The sequence below is a fragment of the Folsomia candida genome, unplaced genomic scaffold (assembly GCF_002217175.1).
Source record: "Folsomia candida strain VU population unplaced genomic scaffold, ASM221717v1 Fcan01_Sc012, whole genome shotgun sequence".
Lineage (NCBI taxonomy): Eukaryota > Metazoa > Arthropoda > Collembola > Entomobryomorpha > Isotomidae > Folsomia > Folsomia candida.
In genome coordinates this window covers 602,819-621,797 of record NW_019091204.1, presented here as the reverse complement: position 1 = coordinate 621,797, position 18,979 = coordinate 602,819, and the positions used below count along the sequence as shown (strand labels likewise).

Sequence of the window (18,979 nt, the reverse complement as noted above, 5' to 3'; positions counted from 1 at the left end):
TGAAAGGTTTAGGACAAATTGAGTTGGGCGCGTAATTCTGAGCCAGATTCGGTCGAACGATGTAATAGCGGTAGATCCAGGGAAGTTCCAATAGTTTTCTGTTAATAGGAAGAAAGAACATAGAAATAGCTTAGAATACTTTAAAACATAATGCTGGAATTTTTTAGCGACTTATGCCAAAAAATCGAGCCAAAAATTAGGAGTCACATGACCGATGGATGGCTAATTTGAATAAAAATATTTGTTAGCAGAGCTTAAACGTTCGCCTTGTTTTCGCCGCGTAGTGGAAAAAGCTTGCCGAAAAAATTAAACTTTGCCGCCAATATTTTCCATTCAAAATGTCATTAATATTTGGCTCGATTTTTTGACATAACTCGCTAAAAAATGCAGATGTAGCTTGAAAAAAGGTTCCATTGCTGGTGCATTTTACTTAATAAACTCGTAGGATTAAAAACTCATTTACATACTTTTCAAACGGTGCAACATTATTTGTAAGAGTGTACAAACTGTAAAAAAGCACGAGTGAAACATAAATCTTACACATACATACCATAAAATTTTACGCTGTATAAAAACATGGCATTCCAATTTCGCGCGACTTCCTTCCCCTGATTAGAAAACAAATATGTGCCCACACACATCGGCATTATGGCGTAGCAACATGCGAGCAGAAAATTAAAATGGTTCGAATTTTGAACAAATTTGTGCCTTATGGTTTGTCCCAGGAGGTAAAACATGTGCAAAAATATGTATCTCTTAACCATCACGGTTCTTGGGTGGATTGTTGCGGAGAATTGTAACTTTCGCGTTTTTGTGTCCCAGATTAACGGAAAACCGAACATATTTGCGGTTTTTACTGTTTTCGAAAATTCTTGACAGAATACGGCACTAAACATTTTGAAAGATTGGGTTAGCAAGTCGTACTGTGAATTTATTTCGAAGGGAGAGAAATCTACATAGGTATGAAAATAAATATGTATGTACATCTGTATGTATGATGGTGGAATTATGTAAATTAATCAATTCTTACCATGGTTTGCCAGGGTGGGAGTTTTAAACATATCCGTTCCCCTTCATTCATTTGACTGATAATGATGTTGAATGAAAATGAATGAAATCCCTGTTGTTTGAAAAAATCTACTGAAGGATTCCGTCGTTTCAGATGAATGAGTAGATGAAAGGATTTTTCAATGCTTCCATTTTTCACCGTATGCTTAATACATGGGTCGAAGTAAGAAATGAAGTCCGATGAAGTGAAATGAAATGAGTTTGAAAGAAAATGGCTGAGCGTGAATGAAAATCTTCAGTGAGAAATCAAGATGGCTGACTTTAGAATGATAAAAAATTTGAACAGGTATGTATGATTCCAGATTTACAGAATTACACAAATTGTCCTACCTTACCCCATTTTGATGGGATTAATCGTTTCAAGTAGGAGTTTGCGAAACCCAGTTTCTTGGATTAAAAAGGAATCAGATATTCATGAAATATTGTCATTAAATTTCCTTCATGCGGCTAAATTGATAGGAAATGATTACTTTCCAGTACATATTGTGAAAAATAATTATTTTCGGTCCCATCAAAAATTTAGGACCAATCTAAATAAAACGGAAAATGATTCAAATATTATACTACAGAGGGTGAACTTGTATTTAATGATTGTTATGTAACTACTGCATTATGCATTTGGTATGGAACTCACAAGGCGGCGCTAGTCGGCCGTATATAAATAAATGATACACTGTAAATTCTCTAATCATAGCCGGGTCTTGAGCCCAAAATTCAAAATTTAATACGCTTGTCTCGAATTATGAGTCATAATTTTTGACATTCGTTTAATGCTTCATCTTAAATACGTAGGTATGTATAGGATACCCGACAAAAAATTTAGCCGGGTCTCCCATTATCTCCGGTTTGTAAATTATAAACCGAATCTGTTTGACCCGCCAAGAAATATAGCATCAACATACAGCACCCTAAACAAAGTTCTGCTAAATTTGCTGAGGTTTGAGTAACAAAAGAGGATAACACAAGAATTGGGTAAAATTTCCTCAGCAGTATGACGAATTTTACACTATTCGTATGCCATCCTCTTTTTTAAACCACGATTTAATTTAGCCCCACTTTTATTTAGAGTGGAATTAAATTTACAAATTTTTTTGATATAATGCAAAATTAACACACATTCTCAAATGATTGGGCATACACGTACGTAAGGTATGCCAAAATCCTGACAGGTGCATATGTACGAATAAATATGTGCTATCTCATACATATTTATGTGTATGGATATCTCCATAAAAGGATTATCACTGTAAATAAGCCGCAAATCCATTATAAACATTTAACCCATTTTAAAAGAAGTAAGGTACAGGTAGCATTCGAGTTTTTATTACCCATTGATGACTCCACGTGTGTTGGATTTAGATAAACCAAACATTAACTAAGATAATGTTCTAGGTATGTAGATTTATATGTAAAAGAGTTTGGAGTAACATACTCCGAAGTGGTACTCATTGGTAATAACAACTTGTTAAAATGGTAATTGTTTGTTTTTGAGTGGTAAATTTTTCATTACCACAACTACATATATACCATTCGTTAGTCGTAACAAGTTAATTTGGAATTCAGGATATATTTAAATATTTCTCAAAAGAATAACAATATTTTTAACAGGGTAATAATTTTTGCACAATTTTTGGTAATCGCTGTCATCCGAAGTGTGAAAACTTTTGTTTTATTCCAGACAAAAAATATAATGGTCCGTTGCCGAATTAAATTTCTTTTATGGATCTTCTCCGTAACGGTAGGAGTCGGCATGTTTATCTTTTTGCTGCTTGATAATCAGACCAAAATATTGCCGACGAATTTATTCAGTGTGTTAAATTGGGTTAACCAGGAAAGCAGGTGAGCTAATTATTTATGAAGGTGCTAAACAAATTAAATTACTGATAAAATATTTACACTCTTAGAAATCTGGTCGGGTCAGATTTATTGATTTGGTAATAACTTCCTACCGGTTTGGTAGCAGTTCGAAGTGATAATTTTATTAGCACGACAAAACCAAAGCGTGATTCTCGTTATTACCAGAATCATACATGCTCTTTCATCGGAAATTATTTAGTACAAGTTTTCTAAGAGTGTAAAGTCTGAGCGTCAATGGGAATGAAATGAAATATTTTGTTTCCAATTATTTACTTATGAATCTAGCTTATCCGCAAATTGGCCATCGGAAACGGATAAAATACTAGCAAAATTAGAAACTGAGGAGCCCGATTGGCAGGAAATTACGGAGGCGGAAGTGTTCCATAATGAAACGTATAAGCCTCGATTTTTCGTCTACTCGGCGTACGTTGACTTTTACGAGTAAGATTTGCACACCGGTTTTATCATAATTTTCAGCAATAAATTATTATCTACATATAAATATATATGTGTGACGTCAGCCCCTTAAAGTGATCCTTTTGTCCGTCCGTTCGTCCAATTCCAAGAAGTATATCTCCAGAATGCTTCAAGGTAGTGAAGCTCCGTTTCCGCCACGGTATTTAGCCCCAGTCGACTTCAATAATGGGGGTAATTGACACCATTGTCCCCCACAGCGACAGGGGTAGGGTGGTCAAAAACTACATAAATTCAACCATTGTTATCATATGGGCTGTGATTTGAAACGAAATTTCACGAAATCAACACCGTTCATATTTTTCTTTTCCGACCAACCCCTGACCCTGTGACTATGGTTAAACGTCGAAAATTCTTAATCGTCATGGTTCGTTATTTTAGCCTTAATTGTTCTAGCCTTCTTAAACACGGGTTATCACAATATTGATCTACTAAATATATAGATAGTTTAGCGAAACAAATTGTTGTGCTGATGATTAATAACATGTAGGAAGAGTTCGACATTAAAAATTTGATCATACCGGGAGAAAATCTTTTCAGGGACCGGTATACATAATTTTAATACCAAGCGATAGCAACTTTAATACGGGGAAATCATTATGCAGATTTCTAATAGTGTACACATTTTCTTTTGTAGAAATCGCGATGTTATACGGCTAATCGCGGTAACGCCTACCTTCGCCAAAGAAGAATTTTTCGCTCATTTATTTGACGACAATCTAAATCCGCTGGACACTTACATCTGCACGATTAGTTCGACGAGGGGTTATGAACAAGGTGAAAAATACAGGTGAGCTTACAAGCACTAATTTGCTAACAATGCGATGGTATAAAGTGTAACCCTCCGATTTGCTTGAAATTTTGAAATTACTTAATTTAGCGCGGGATTCTTTCTATGCCGACAAAGGCAAAGTTCTGGTCCATATGCGAGGGGTAATTTTCTACCGGCGGTTAGACACGTGTCAGTAACACCGTTTCCAGACGCACCCAGTTTGGACCGGGATGGCCACAGATTATTTTCCAACTTGTTGAGACTATCACAGCCAATCGGAACAGATGTCGAGGAGCCGCACAAATTTGCAGTATGCGTACCGCCGGCGTACGATAATTTCGACAATGTCGTCCTGTTCTTAGAATGGTTGGAGTTCTACAAAATGATGGGTGTCGGCCACTTCACCTTTTACAATGTGTCGACAGATCCTTCCATCTCGTGCGTAATGAATTCGGCATCATTTAATGCAGGTTGGTGAATGGCATTTGAATATTTGATATGGTGTCAAAAATCGGAAAATTTTGAAAACCCGGTTTTTCGATTATTCAAATTTGGGTAGTACCGGTTTCCGATTAGTCGGATTTTGGAAAATCTTAGGAACCCGATTTTCGATTCTGTGCAAATCCGGTTTTTAAAATAGGTTTTAGAGTTAATTTTGAAAAGTTGACAAATATAATAGTTAACTAAGAATTGAATGCAAACATTTTATGCCATGATTATCCGTTGTTTACTTAAAAGTACAAGCAATTTGTTTCTAAGCAAATTTTTCTGAAATATGATCTCACTTTTGTTATCCCTTTAGAGACACCTGCAACAATTTTAAAATGGACGTTTCCCATACCATCCCGCATTAACAGTCAACTAGCGCAAGAGAGCGATTGTGCCTTTAGATACAGAGGAGTAGCCAAGCACATCATCGGAGTCGATTATGACGAATTTTTCGTTCCGAACTACACCTTGGCTCGAAATTATGCCGAGTTAATCAACGCTTTGGACACGGCATGGGCCAGCGAGCCAAGAGATGGGAGTTTAGCAAGTTATCAGTTTCAATCAGCCTTTTTCGACCCAGATTTTAGTCATTTCCCAGCCTCCAAGGTGGAAACCCTGCCACGTGTCAAGTTGGACCAATTAGAGTTGGATGACATGGTTTTGTACAGATATGTGACGCGGGCGGAGGCGCTCTTTCCCTATGAAACAAGGTAAGAATGTGTCGATGTAATTAGAAACAATTAAGGGAAGTTCATAAATTGTGCAATGGAAAAATCTTGATTTTCTTAACTCTACGTGATAATTCGCATTTAGTTAATTGTTTGCGTTTAGCGGGTAAGATACCCAGATAACAATTCGCTCTGAATTCTCTTATGTTTCGATATTACATTCGCTTTGATATCGATATCGAATTCGCATCGAATTTCCAACTTTCGAGATAAATTCGAGGAGATATCGAAGGGAAATGTCCGCCGATTCGACAGAGAATCGATGGAGAATCGTATATCGATTTCGCCGGTAAGTCTTCGCGATTTCGTCTTGAATTCGATGAATATGTAGGAGTTCATAACGATTTCTAAACGAATTCAATGCGACTTCTCCACGAATTTAATGCGACTTCTATACGAATTCACTGCGAATTAAGTAATAAATCGATACGATTTCTCCTATATTTCGAGTTAATCCAGCTTATAGTTTATTTTATTTATTCTAAATATCATGTAATATACATAACTGTTTACATTAAAATAAACATAAGTTGAATAATCAGATGACCCTGGTAGTGAAATTGGCCGCGATGTTAAGTCACTTCCTATTGAAAATATACTAATGTTATTTCTAAAATCTTTTCCAACAGTTATTATCGATTGTATATATTTGTACCTCATACGCTTCCCAACTCTATCTGCGACGTTCTTAAGAGATTTTTGTATTTCTTCGTCAACTGTGCCCTCGTCTGGAAAATTTGGAGTCCTAGGGTGAGCTGCTACCGCATCTGAGATTAACATATTTTTAAAATGTTTTAGAGTGTTGCATAATGAGATTGCATGTTTATGAGGAATTTTAAATTCAAGGGACCAATTTTGGATACTATATGTAATATCGAAAGTATCAATTTCACCTTCGCTTTCTGAGCTAATTGTTTCAGTTGAACTTCCTTCACTCGTGTTACTTCCGACTTCAATTTCTTCCAGATCTTCTTCGAACACTTGTTCTAAATAAATGTTTTCCCCTTCGGCCTGGACTAGGTCACTATTTAAATTTTCCTCAAAAATTTCACTTCGTCTTTTTACAAGTCTTCTTTTTTGGCGAGCACTCAACTGAAAAAGTCGTCTCCTTCCCATGAGGAAAGATTTGAATGTGGCAGCTAAAATTACTTAAAAATATAATAACAGCGTGAAAGAGAGAAATCACAGTGAATTCTCTAAGGATTATTTACGAATTCGAGATTTAAGGCGAACAGTATATAGTCTCCTATTCCTGTAAGAAGAATTCCTACCGAAATCGGGGAGAATTCCTAACTACAATAACAGCGAATTCGTTTAAGAATTCATAGTGAAGTCGTTTCGAATTCGATAGAAGAATTCTCTGAGAATTCGAGTCTAATTCGTTACGAATTCTGAAATGAGCGTAATATCGAATTTAGGTACGAATAATTACCGAACTCGATGCGAATTCGATACGAGAATAATAACGAAATCTGAGAGAATTCGAGTTCTGTTTTAACGCGACATTCTCTGCGAATTCTCTAAGCGAATTCAACGCGACCTGTTATCTGGGATATGTATAATGCTGGGGTTCATAAAGATTTTCTGATATTTTTCTCCTTCAGTTAATATTTATAAAATAATAAAATAATTAAATGTATTGGTCGAGTTGATGGTATGTATATTTGGATTTATAAGATCACGCAAAATTTAAGATTACCATCTAAGCTTTTCGGATGTTTAAGATTTAATATTGCAAACAAAATTTATAATCAATATTAAAATTTCGAAAATTCCGTCCCGTGAAATTTTCCGTGACATTCCTGCATTCTGATTGGCTGACATTTCTGCTCCACCAATCAGGGAACAGATACGACCGACCGTACAGATACGATTATAATTATGATTATGATTATGATTATGATTATAATTATCATTACGATTACGATTATGATTATGATTATGATTATAATTATAATTATGATTACGATTATGATTATGATTACCTATGATTATAATTATGATTATGATTCTAATTATGATTATGATTATAATTCTGATTATGATTATAATTATGATTATGATTATGATCATAATTATGATTATGATTATGGTTATAATTATGATTATGATTATGATTATAATTATGATTAGGATTATAAAAAAGTTTTCTTAGCGACACAAAAAAATTTCCTTTACACATAAAAAATGTTGCTTAACAACGTAAAAAAATTTCCTGAGCAACGTAGAAAAAATTCCCTAGCAACATGCAAAATTTTCCTTAGCAACATAAACAAATTTCCGTATCAATATAAAAAAATTCCTTACCAACATAAAAAAATTCCTTGGTAACGTTAAAAAAATAATTTCGTGCGGCCCGTCTTCAGGACGGGCTTATAGGCTAGTTGTATCATAAGTTTTACAAGCATCATATTAATAAGATCAGATTAAGATAAGAGGTGCATAAAATAAGATTATCTACTCGCGGGTTATTGTATCACAACCGGAATACTTTTTAGCCACAAGTCATGAAATGAAATGATTCCCATATTATTCCAGGTCAAAGTTGATAACGAAACCTCGAAAAGTGATCGAACCCAGGCTAAGCTGGGTTGGAGATGGAATGCAGTATCCAATTCAACCAGAATTTGCCTACATTCACCATTTCCAGAGATTTTATATGTGTGAAAACAACTGTACTCATATTTCGAAAATTACCGATTTCAAGGGCCACTATTACGCCACCGAAGTTTTATGAAAGGCACAAAAATTGGCTACCAAATTGATTGAAGAATGCAACTTGACATGATTGTTGTGGCAAAATTTGTTAATAATATGGACAAAAATTACAATAAAAAGTGCTTATTACACATTTATGTAAACATGAGTGTTTCTTTTTTGTGCGCATATTACTTTTTGTGTATGCATGTACTCCAAATAAAAAGATGTAAAATTTACTCAAGGGTGATGAACCAAAATATAAAATTTACCCAGTGTTGTGCAAAATTTGTCCAAAGTTGAGTAAAATTTGTCCGACGGGTGGATACATTTTGCACAACGCTGGAAAAATTTTATCCTGCGTCGTCCTATTTTTGAATCAACCTTGAGTAAATTTTATCTCTTTTATTTAGAGTGTGGTGCAATCTATTGTATGGAAATGCGTACAGAGGTAATTTACACCATATCCGTGCCGAGCGTTTCCTGTTTGCATTTTACACATACATGCTCAGCCATAAATCCATGATAGCAAAAGTCCATTACTTATAAAAATAAATCTTTTCAAATTAAAATAAGTTACACCTGGCTCATCTTTCCTTTTAAAATTCATGACAAGTCTTCTAACGGCTTACAATTGAGGCCTAGATTTGCAAACTAGTGTCAATATATTTTCAAAAAATTTCCATCGCCCGTGATACTGTTCATCTTCATTTCTTCTTCTTCTTGAGGGCCAATAACGTCCTAAACAAGCCACGGATGATACCTTGCATAAACTTCAAGACCGATTTATGCGTCACCACCATAAATCCGCCCCACCCGAAATACAATGGTTTACAGCTTTTCCTAAATTTCGACACGTATTTCCTATCCCCTCTCGATTCCCAGTGGTCGCCATGCACCTTCCAAGAAGTGAGACACTTTTTCGCAGACCTTTGAATTTTTGCCGCGCACGTCATAAGCGCCGCCCAGGACAGCACGGCGGACGGAACACAGACCAAGAATGTCATCCTCTTGGCTACATTGACCTTTTTGCCCTCCGCGATGAACACGTATCCCGAAGAGATGGCAAGTTGCCCCATAACGGTTTGAATAATGGGTAAGTATTTGCCAAAAGCAGCCTTATTTCCGTCATGGCCAGCTGTAAGGATCGATACACATGGACGAGTTGTTCCGGGTGCGCCCCGAGTTCTGGGGAACATTTGAATTTCCTTACTTCCCGGGGTTTTCTGGTTAACGCAAGTTCCTGTAAGACCGGAAGGACAAATAAAATTAGCCCCGAGAACGTTTGACAAAGTATTTTTAGATATGATGCGACAAAACAGAATGAGTATAGGATTATGAGCGAGTAGATGAAGAATGTTGAATAGAAAAGGGCGGGATAATTTGAAAATATGTTGGGCTAATGCATCGGATGGTGGGGCGAGATGAGAATCTGACACCATAGAACGAGCGGAAAAAGAATTAGTAAGAAGTTGGATGGGCGGGTAATTCGGAGCCAGTTTCGGTTGTAACTGGAAACTGCTGTAGATCCGGGAAAGTTCCAGGATGTTTCTACAAAATGGGATAATAAAAATAAATAGGGTAAAATACGTGAACAATGTGTCGTATTTAATGGACGAATTGCCATTTTTTTTTATTTCGAAAACTCCATGTATCTACATGTTTTAACTTGATTTTCCCTAATGCATAAAACTGTACGTAGGTAAAACCTAAAGTATCACGTGAACAGTATCACGGGCGATGGAAATTTTTTGAAAATATATTGACACTAGTTTGCAAATCTAGGCCTCAATTGTAAGCCGTTAGAAGACTTGTCATGAATTTTAAAAGGAAAGATGAGCCAGGTGTAACTTATTTTAATTTGAAAAGATTTATTTTTATAAGTAATGGACTTTTGCTATCATGGATTTATGGCTGAGCATGTATGTGTAAAATACTGTAGGTAAAACATAAAGCTCCTAAATAGGAGCATAAACGCTTAAAAATAATGCTACCCCGTTATGACTAATAAATGAGGTATAAATTATACATGAATTTAGCAATCTATACTCAATTATGAGTAAACTTTATCCTTTATCAAACTAATATTACATACATACTCTGGTTTTAGTTACTTAATTTAGAATTTAGACTGCAGTCTCGAATAAATATTTTGATTTTCACACATTCGAAAATGTCTAACTCATATGTCTTGACAGAAGCACCGCAAAACTGTGGTAGTTAATGGAAATTCACGATTTTTGCCCATCGAAAAACTTACTATTGTAGCTAGAGATTTAAATTCCTCTACAAGGTTTTCATAGACCAAATTTCTAGTAATCTTTTACACACTTACTATCCCTTGTGTAAATGTTTATTCGGAAATTCATATATTGTTCAAATATTTATGCATGGAAACGTTCAGAAATAAGGATAAATCATACCATAGAATTTCACATGGTAGAGAAACATTCCATTCCAATTTCGTGCGACTTCTTTCGCCTGATACGCGAATATATACGCTCCAACACAGATTGCCATCCAGCCGTAGGAAATTGCAAGGAGTAAATTGAAGTGGGGCGAATTTGGCATAAATTTATGCCTCCCGGTTTGCACGAGTACGTAGAAGGTGTTTAAAAATATGAATTTCGTAACGAAATTTGTTCTAGCACCAAATTTCAGGGAGAAATTTAACCTTCTCGTGGATTCGTCCCAAACTAACGGAAATCCGAATGCGTTTCCGGTTTTGATGGTTTTCGAAAATTCTAGGGAAACAATGTTACTAAACATCTTGAAGCTTTAGGTTGGACTGCATATTAATGTTTAAACTTATGACTGCATATTATAGTTTTGCCAGTTGGATGACGTAATTCGTATTTATGCAATTCAGTTTTTCCATTAAAACGAATGAGATATTTACATAGGAAATGTCCTCATTAACGTGCATAATGGCTTTCTGTAAACTAAAAAATAATGTTACTATTTTAAAGAGTAATTTGAGTCGTCTAAATAAAGACACCAAAGTAAAATTTATTCTTGAGTACAATTTACTTAATATTGAATTTAGTGTGCGTTTGTCCTTGAAAGGCGCGGCATTACAGATATTAGGAGTGTATAACTGTAACTGAACATCATAAACATCAAGAATACTAATATACATACATATATGCATACATAGTTATACAGATTTGATGGTTCGACGAAAATTTCGACATTTCTGAATCTTAGGGACGAGAACAAAAGGGGAAGCACAAGTAATGAAAAATCTACAAGCCACCGTAATGCATAGAAGTAGTCAAATTTCAAGCATGTGGAACCTGAAACAACAAATTCTGAAGAGTGTATGGGGATAATTTTGGTGAAGAAATCGCCTCAAATTTTGGCCACCTATCCGGAGTCGTTGTAATGCAGTTATTCGTAGTTACAGGTGCCTATTATATAATTGAGTATAATTTCTTCAGCTAAACTTAAAGAATATACGCAAATTATAAGATAAACGCCAATTATGCAGAATAATTTCGCTCTCTTTTTTCCGAATTTTGTTTACTGTTATATGTACATACTCGGACCAGGTATTCCCGTACAAGCATTTCTGGTGATAAATCCCAAAGTATTAGAGCTATCTGGTCGAAATTTTTATGGATGAACAAGGTATTAATATTGTTTAGAAATCATAACTTCTTTTCCATGATTTCGTCCACCGACTTGTACGCAAGACATAAGTCGTGGTGGAGACTGATCGCTCGCGCCACGCGCGGTTTTCATGGGAAAAGCGACCAGATCTTCAGTACGTACGACCTCAGGCCTTCCACGCTTTCCTGAGATTTAGAACATACTTACATCTATTATTTTGACCACCAGTCATAATTTTGGGAATTCAGGTCTGAAGGTGCTGAGGACCGTTCTTGCGATGTAATAAGGTCATGAAAATTCGTCCAAAACGATTTTTGGACAATTTTTCACCGTGAGCAGGAGCAAGATCTTGTTGGAGGGTCGAATGTTGATTTCCCGAGGTGTCAGTGTTCAGGGGTTTAATGATCGGCTCCAGGACACTCCAAAAATTATTTCTTGGCTCGAACTGTTACTCTTCGCGGAAAAAAACAGAGATTTGCTTTTTCCAGCCAACTCGCTCCCATTCTCACTATGTTGGTGACTTCTTATTGACTTCCGCATACTTAAGGGGATGTCAGACTTCCGTGGAGCAAATATATGTCGCTTTTTTCTATTAAATTTTTCTCCAACGGTGGAAAGTCTGAACTACTTTTTCTAAGAATATGGCCGCGTGCAATGATCGATCGATCTCTACAACGACTTATGTCTTTCTTTCAAGTCGGTGGACGAAACCTTGAAAACGAAGTTATGATTTCTAAACAATATTAATACCTTGTTCATCCATAAAAATTTCGACCAGATAGCTCTAATACTTTGGGATTTATCACCAGAAATGCTTATACGGGAATACCTGGTCCGAGTATGTATAAGTGCTTAATACAGCAATTTAAAGGTACAAAATAGGTCTAATGGCATGATAGGACTATTAAATTGAGGATACATAAATTTCAAAATAAGGGTAAATGGATACCTTCGTCAGTTACACAATTATTTTCGTTTGCATTTTGAAGCTCCTCTAACCCAACTGTGAAATTGTGCTGTCTAGTTTACTAGACATAGTGAGGATAATCTATCCTATTTGGAGAAGTCCAAAAACAAGCCCTAAACTGCTGTCATCATGGATGAATTACCTAGTTTCGCTTAGACCTTTGGTCAAGAACTCTATACAAAATCTGAATAGCACCCGGACATTGCACAGGTAGCTGGGAAATAGGAGTGGTTAAAATTCCTTACTATTTTTCCCGCCTGTGACCCCCTTTTGGACTTTATTTTTTTTAATTTGAATGAAAACTCGAAAATCGTGTTCAGCATAGTTGAATTAGTGGGTTTAGACCAATTTTGGTATCCAAAATGTCTTATTTGGTGCAAATGGACGATAGTTAGCCCGCAAAGGGGATTGATATCTCCCTGTTTTCTGAGATAACCACAGGACCAATTTTGTCCAACTTGGGCTGAAAATGATCATAAATACTTCCTCTTGGGTGGTCCGGGAGATAGTACTGATCCGTGACCTCCATTACCTGATTTTGACCTTTTTTGTATTTGTTGCAAATCTCCTCAAAATCATATATACATACATAAGTATGAGCTTCAGGCTCAAACAAATTGTTTCATTCAAAATGCATACATACATATATCACCTGCTTAGTGCGAGCAGCAGCGTGTGTGGCATCCTATGTGAATTTTTTTATGAATTACACATTTGGTACCCAGCATCACAAATATATGTATCATAGTTAAAATAACTTGTGTGAACTTGCATTTTGCAAGAAAACAGACCAGTTTAAACTCAACATTCGAAACTGCCTAATCTCCGTGTTCCTCATACTCAACAATTAATTCAAAGGTGTGCATTTAAAACCAAGTTTAAAATATTTTTTGAAATACTTGCAGAATGCCACCAGCTAAATATAAGTGCGACGATTTTGTCTTCACAAAAATGGCGTTGTAAGAACAGCGAAGAAAATTTCTTTTCGACTTCTCAATGAAAATCGACAATAATTTCCTCATATTGCTTGGTGGGAAAACACTAATCTGTGTACAACTTGTCGGATATAGTGTTACGAGCGTCGTAGAGCCAGGAAGTGCATTCTTTGAGAAGATGAATTAGTAGCGTTTGTCCAACAACGATGAGTAAGTACTAAATGTGGGGTAATTCATCATTTTTGTTAATTCATCATTTGTTTGTAATTCATCATTTGTGTGTGGCATCATCATATGCTAATGCCAATCTCCTAGCCGGCCATACGGATTCTAGTGCAATGTCGTCTTGTCCGGATGTCGTACCAAGTGCTTCGGTATCGTAAGAATTCATTGCTGATGTTTCTAAATTTAAGATATTCAAATTTTACATGAAAACAAATAAAGTTTGTGTTGAAAACTCTGAACTTATGATGGATGTCGACGAACACAACTCATGTTCATCTATAGGATCCGATGTGCCTTCAACAATAAGTTGGAGGACAAAAGTTGGGGCTTTCAATAAAGCCTTATAAACTCTCCATCAGTCGCCTATCAAGGGGAAGGTGAGGAAGGATCCGACTTCCTTGAGGCGAGAAATGGACAAACTCGTCAAGAAGATTGCGACTGATTTCCAAGCAACACAAAAAATTCTCTCCCTGCCAGTAACATTGGATGCAAAGACTGCAAGTATTTAGTTGTTGGGGCTAAAACAAATTGCCGGAATTTACCAAAAGAAATGACAAGCACAAATTACTTACTTGCATGCCTTAAAGCATTTCAATCAAAAATATGAATTCAACGTTTGGAATTAGCCGCAAGATTATTCGGAAAGCTATGAAACTCAGATAAGATGATGGACCCTTTTCTTCTCCATATTATAATATTTAAAAGTTCCACCCATCTAATCGATGATGAAATTGTGTCACTAGTTAGAGAATTTTACTTGAGCGACATCGTGTTACGTGCTTCCCCTAGACTCAATGATACGATTCTAGTGAACAAAATACCTACAAGGAAGTAACTGAGTAACAACTCATTTACTCATTTAATTTCAGACAATGGACGATGGGGAAGGCGGTCAACCTTGTCACGCTGAGGGAGAGCATAGGATTTTATCCTACGTTTGAAAACCCTTACATCAAAGTACATCGTGCATTCATTTATTAACTCCAAACATTGCATATCCGTCAAGAGGTTGCGCGATTCCGTTATTCGAGATGGAAAATCAGCAACTGTGCAAGTTGACTTTGCATAAAACTAGTCTTTTGTAATCCAAGATGCAGTTCAAGGTTACTTAACTCTCTCACTTCTGAAATTAAATAACTACTAAGTGCGTGATAAATGTGGCATGACATTGTTTGTGATATTTTAATTTGTATGCTTAAATGTTAATATTCTCTTTTTTAGGTTTTCATTAGAATGAAAACGATGCGCACCTTTGTCGTATATTATTACTCGGTTGATGATGATCCTGTCAAAATGAAATCTTTAGGAATTTAAGCAGAAACAATTTAAGTAAATTTGAATAATTTTTGCTACCTTATCTACCTACATGAACTGCATTTAAAATACTCATAACGTAACAATCTTTGCCTGGAGCACCAACTGTAATTGTAAATAACACTATAGCGAACAGAATAATAAGAAATATAGGCATGGTCGAGTCAGATTATATCTCACAGGAATGAAATTAAATTTGTGGAACGTCACAACTTCTCGTTTATGTAACTAACTTCTTATTCAGAACTTAACAAATTTTGGAAATGGAGAATAAATTCGATGGAATAAACTGCGTGTAGCCGTAAAATGGATCATTTTACTGCTGCCTATCTATATGTAAGTATAGTTTTTATGTACCGACAAAATCACCCTTCTGGGACGAGAAGCGTGATTTTGCCCAAGGCACGATGTCATTTCTCTCCATAGAGAAAGAAGCATCTTGCCTCTTCAGTCTTTGTTCGTCACTCGCTCAATAAATCGCCTTGGTTTCATTTTTCACACACAAAAGCTTGGCCAATCGCCAACACACCTTTATTTTCAGAAACAGTCGTATTTGATTCAGTATTGTTGTAGCTGTTGTTATAGCTGGGGTTTGTATGCACTTGCATAGATTCCGTCTTGTCCCGTTAGTCCCCTCGTATCTACCTTGAGTTGTGGCGGTATCCCACCTTTCGCTTATCACTAGCCTCACCATCGTGCAGTGGGATCTTCCCGTGTAGCTCACCCCCTTGCTACATACTCATCTGCTCTCCACCACTGCCCCATATAGTTGGTCGTGGTTAATACACTCGTTGGAGTGGCTCTCTTTCTCTTGTTGCTGCTTTTGGCTCCTGCTATCATCTCCGTGTTGACAGAGCATGAAAAGGGAACCATCCTCTCATCTCGCGTGAAGCTTTGGCAACTGTGCTGGGATTATCCAGCTTTCTGCACTAGCCACTTTTGGCACGTGAAACTTTGTGAACTCGGCAAGTTTACGTAGTTCCCTGTGTTCACCTCGCTCGCTACTTAGCTCGTCTCTCATGGCTATTCCTCGCTGTAGAAATAACGCATCACCTCTAGCTCCTCGCCCTCGTAATACCGCCCCCATCTACCACCTACATTCCACTTTCCTCGTGTTGTCCGTCAGTATCAGAAAGCCAGGCTAACTTCTTACCAAGTGGAAAACTCTATCCCACCACATTTCTTAACTCCTGGGCTGTGTGGCTACTTTATGATTTTTTGTATGTGGTTGATAAACATCATCCTTCTTGTCGTTAGTTGACAGACTTGTAAATCCCTCTTTTGACCCTCGTGACTAAACGTGCTCGTAAATTACGCCGCATTGACGATCCTAAGGCTCAATCCCCTCCTTCCTCTGACTTAGAACTCGAGAGCAGCCCCAAAAGGGCTTCTTATCAATACGTTCCGGGATCCTGCTGACTCGACTCGTTAGAAAATACAACCCCCTGAACTTCATCCCCATATCAAGGATCCTACAGTTCTTGAAAGGGCTTTGCCGCACCTCCGCACAGAATTTCGTCGTTCTCTCCACGCACTTGGACACTGGACTGGTTTGACAGGTTTACTCTCTTCTTCTCCCATACCAACTAGTACCGTCCCAGTTTCCCCTCCTCACATAAGTGGTCAGACGACCCTGGTCTTCTCCCCGACCCTAGATCCTCCTTCTCCCTGCCGCCTGTCCAAACGCGACCGTGCTATTACTGCTTGGCAGAGACAATCTACGTCTCAACCACCTCCATCACATCCGTTTACTCTAAAAAGCCCAAAAAGAGTTGCTCGCTCGAAACCTTAACAGATTTCAGCACTTGAAAGTAACATGCCTGGCCTCACTTTCGAGTCTCCTGCTCCACCCCCAACCCCACTTTTGCCTGTTGCAGCACTCCCACCTTTACATCGTTCTTTACATCGCTTCTCTGCTCCCGTTGGACATGAAGTTTATAAACTCTCCTCTAACTTTACCCTTAGTAAATAAAATAATCCTCCACTAGAGAGGCCAAAGGTCCAGAATTTTTAGCGCCTAGTATAAGGATTGCATATCCTTCGTGGTGGAAAACCCAGCCACGTGTACCTATCCTCTCTCGCCCATCCACACCTCCTCTACCCGTCCGATTGCCACCACTCGAACAGGTTTGCAGAATTAGTTTTGTTGATTTTCACTGACCATAAAAGTCTTTTACGTGTACTTAGTGGGGGCAGGCTAAGTGTTAGTAGCCAAAATCTTTAAAACCGCTGGAGATAATGAAAATCTAATAACCGCATTGGATTCCTCGTGCGATTTTACATTGCGTTTTGCATTGCATTATTAAATTGTACGGTGGCTATCACCACATTCAAATGACTAATATTTTACGAGTACTCGAGTTACAATATGCAAATCTATTTTATTTTGTCCATATTTTACCTGTGGTTAATTGTACACCAGGTTTAGTGAAAAAAATAAACACGAACAAAAGTAATATTTTGTATCAACTTTCGCGTCTTAATAACGTGTGGGACCCCCTTACTTGCAATTACTGCATTGCAACTATTTTTCATGGATCCAACCAATTTTGACTTGATATCTTGACTCATGTTTTCCCACGCTTTCCCACGAAATCTTATGTTTCAGATCCTCCTTGTTCGAAATCTTGAATTTTATAATTTGTCTCTCGGTTTGATCCCACAACTGTACGATCGGGTTGTAGTCAAAATTTGAAACAGAAAATATGAAACGGTAGAAAATTAGGAAAACTAGGCTAGTTTGAAGTTTTGACATCCTGCATATGCGCATACATATATATCCACCTCCATTTCAAATGTTTGCGAGAAAGATCGAAAAATAACAGATTTAGACGTAACGAGTGTCAATTTATTTTTTTAAAGATTTTTGAACGATTGTCCGTGACAATCGTTCATCTTCATTTTTTTTTCTTGAGCGTCAACAATGTCCGAAAAAGGCCTCGGATACTACCTTGTATAAACTTCAAGACCGATTTATGCGTCACCACCATCAATCCGTCCCACCCAAAATACAGTGGTTTACAACTCTTCCTAAATTTCGCCATATATTTCCTGTCCCAGCTCGATTCCCAGTGTGCCCCATGCACTCTCCAAGAAGTGAGACACTTCTTCGCAGACTTTTGAATTTTTGCCGTGCACGTCGTAAGCGCTGCCCAGGAAAGCACGGCTGATGGAACGCACAACAAGAACGTCATCCTCTTAGCTAGATTGACCTTTGTGCCCTCCGCAATTAACACGTACCCCGTAGAAATGGCAAGTTGCCCCATAACGGTTTGAATAATGGGTAAATATTTTCCAAAAACAAGTCTGACTTCCTTCATCGCGAATTGTAGTGAGCGATACACGTGGACCAGATGTTCCGGCTGTGACCCAAGTTCTGGGGAACATTTGAATTTTCTGAATTCGCGTGGTTTTCTAAATAACGCTAGTTCTTCTATGACCGGGAGGACAAACAAAATTAGCCCGGAGAACGTTTGGCACAGTATTTTTGCATACGATGCGACAAAACAGAATGAGTACAGTATTGCCGGTGCGTAGATAAAGTAAGCTGAGTAGAATAGAGCGGGATAGTTTGAAAATATGTTGGGAATATGCATCGGATGGTGGGGTGAGAAGATAATCTGGCACCACAGAACGAGCGGGAATAGATTTAGTAAGAAATTGGCAGGGCGGTTAATTCGGAGCCAGTTTCGGTTGTAACTGGTAACTGCGGTTGAGCCAGGAAAGTTCCAGGATGTTTCTGTAGAATAGGATAATAATAAAATCTATAGGAGAACACAGGTGTTAAAAATTACCACAATTATTTTGGGTTCTTGACTAATGGCAATATACGAATTTTTTT

At 37.3% G+C, this 18,979-nt stretch overlaps 2 protein-coding genes across 3 annotated transcripts; one reads left to right on the top strand and one right to left on the bottom strand.

Annotated features, from left to right (window-relative positions):
* The first annotated feature begins 2,505 nt into the window (after nt 1–2,505).
* On the top strand, nt 2,506–8,333 carry LOC110855465. The gene is made up of 7 exons (XM_035856158.1): nt 2,506–2,677; nt 2,747–2,907; nt 3,211–3,366; nt 4,037–4,189; nt 4,280–4,641; nt 4,974–5,370; nt 7,927–8,333. The coding sequence occupies exons 2-7, from the start codon at nt 2,759–2,761 to the stop codon at nt 8,123–8,125; spliced, it is 1,416 nt and encodes a 471-aa protein (XP_035712051.1). The 5' UTR covers nt 2,506–2,677; nt 2,747–2,758; the 3' UTR covers nt 8,126–8,333.
* LOC118437250 lies at nt 5,832–7,300 on the bottom strand. 2 transcript variants are annotated; one of them, XR_004835976.1, is made up of 3 exons: nt 6,282–7,300; nt 6,051–6,155; nt 5,832–5,972 (listed from the first exon to the last, which is right to left on the bottom strand). XR_004835976.1 is itself a non-coding variant. In XM_035856159.1 (3 exons), the coding sequence occupies exons 1-3, from the start codon at nt 6,502–6,504 to the stop codon at nt 5,966–5,968; spliced, it is 342 nt and encodes a 113-aa protein (XP_035712052.1). In that variant the 5' UTR covers nt 6,505–6,856; the 3' UTR covers nt 5,832–5,965. The 2 variants fall into 2 exon arrangements, 1 of the variants encoding a protein (XP_035712052.1); XM_035856159.1 differs by having other exon boundaries at nt 6,044–6,155; nt 6,282–6,856.
* Nucleotides 8,334–18,979: the final 10,646 nt, after the last annotated feature.

Bases quoted from the DNA above. Each gene is read 5' to 3' on its own strand.
- LOC110855465 (XM_035856158.1), top strand. From the start codon at position 2,759: ATGGTCCGTTGCCGAATTAAATTTCTTTTATGGATCTTCTCCGTAACG. The intron at 2,908-3,210 runs GTGAGCTAATTA...TTATGAATCTAG, and splicing joins TGGGTTAACCAGGAAAGCAG to CTTATCCGCAAATTGGCCAT. The intron at 4,642-4,973 runs GTTGGTGAATGG...TTATCCCTTTAG, and splicing joins TTCGGCATCATTTAATGCAG to AGACACCTGCAACAATTTTA.
- LOC118437250 (XM_035856159.1), bottom strand. From the start codon at position 6,504: ATGGGAAGGAGACGACTTTTTCAGTTGAGTGCTCGCCAAAAAAGAAGA. The intron at 6,156-6,281 runs GTGAAATTGATA...TGTTAATCTCAG, and splicing joins AATTAGCTCAGAAAGCGAAG to ATGCGGTAGCAGCTCACCCT.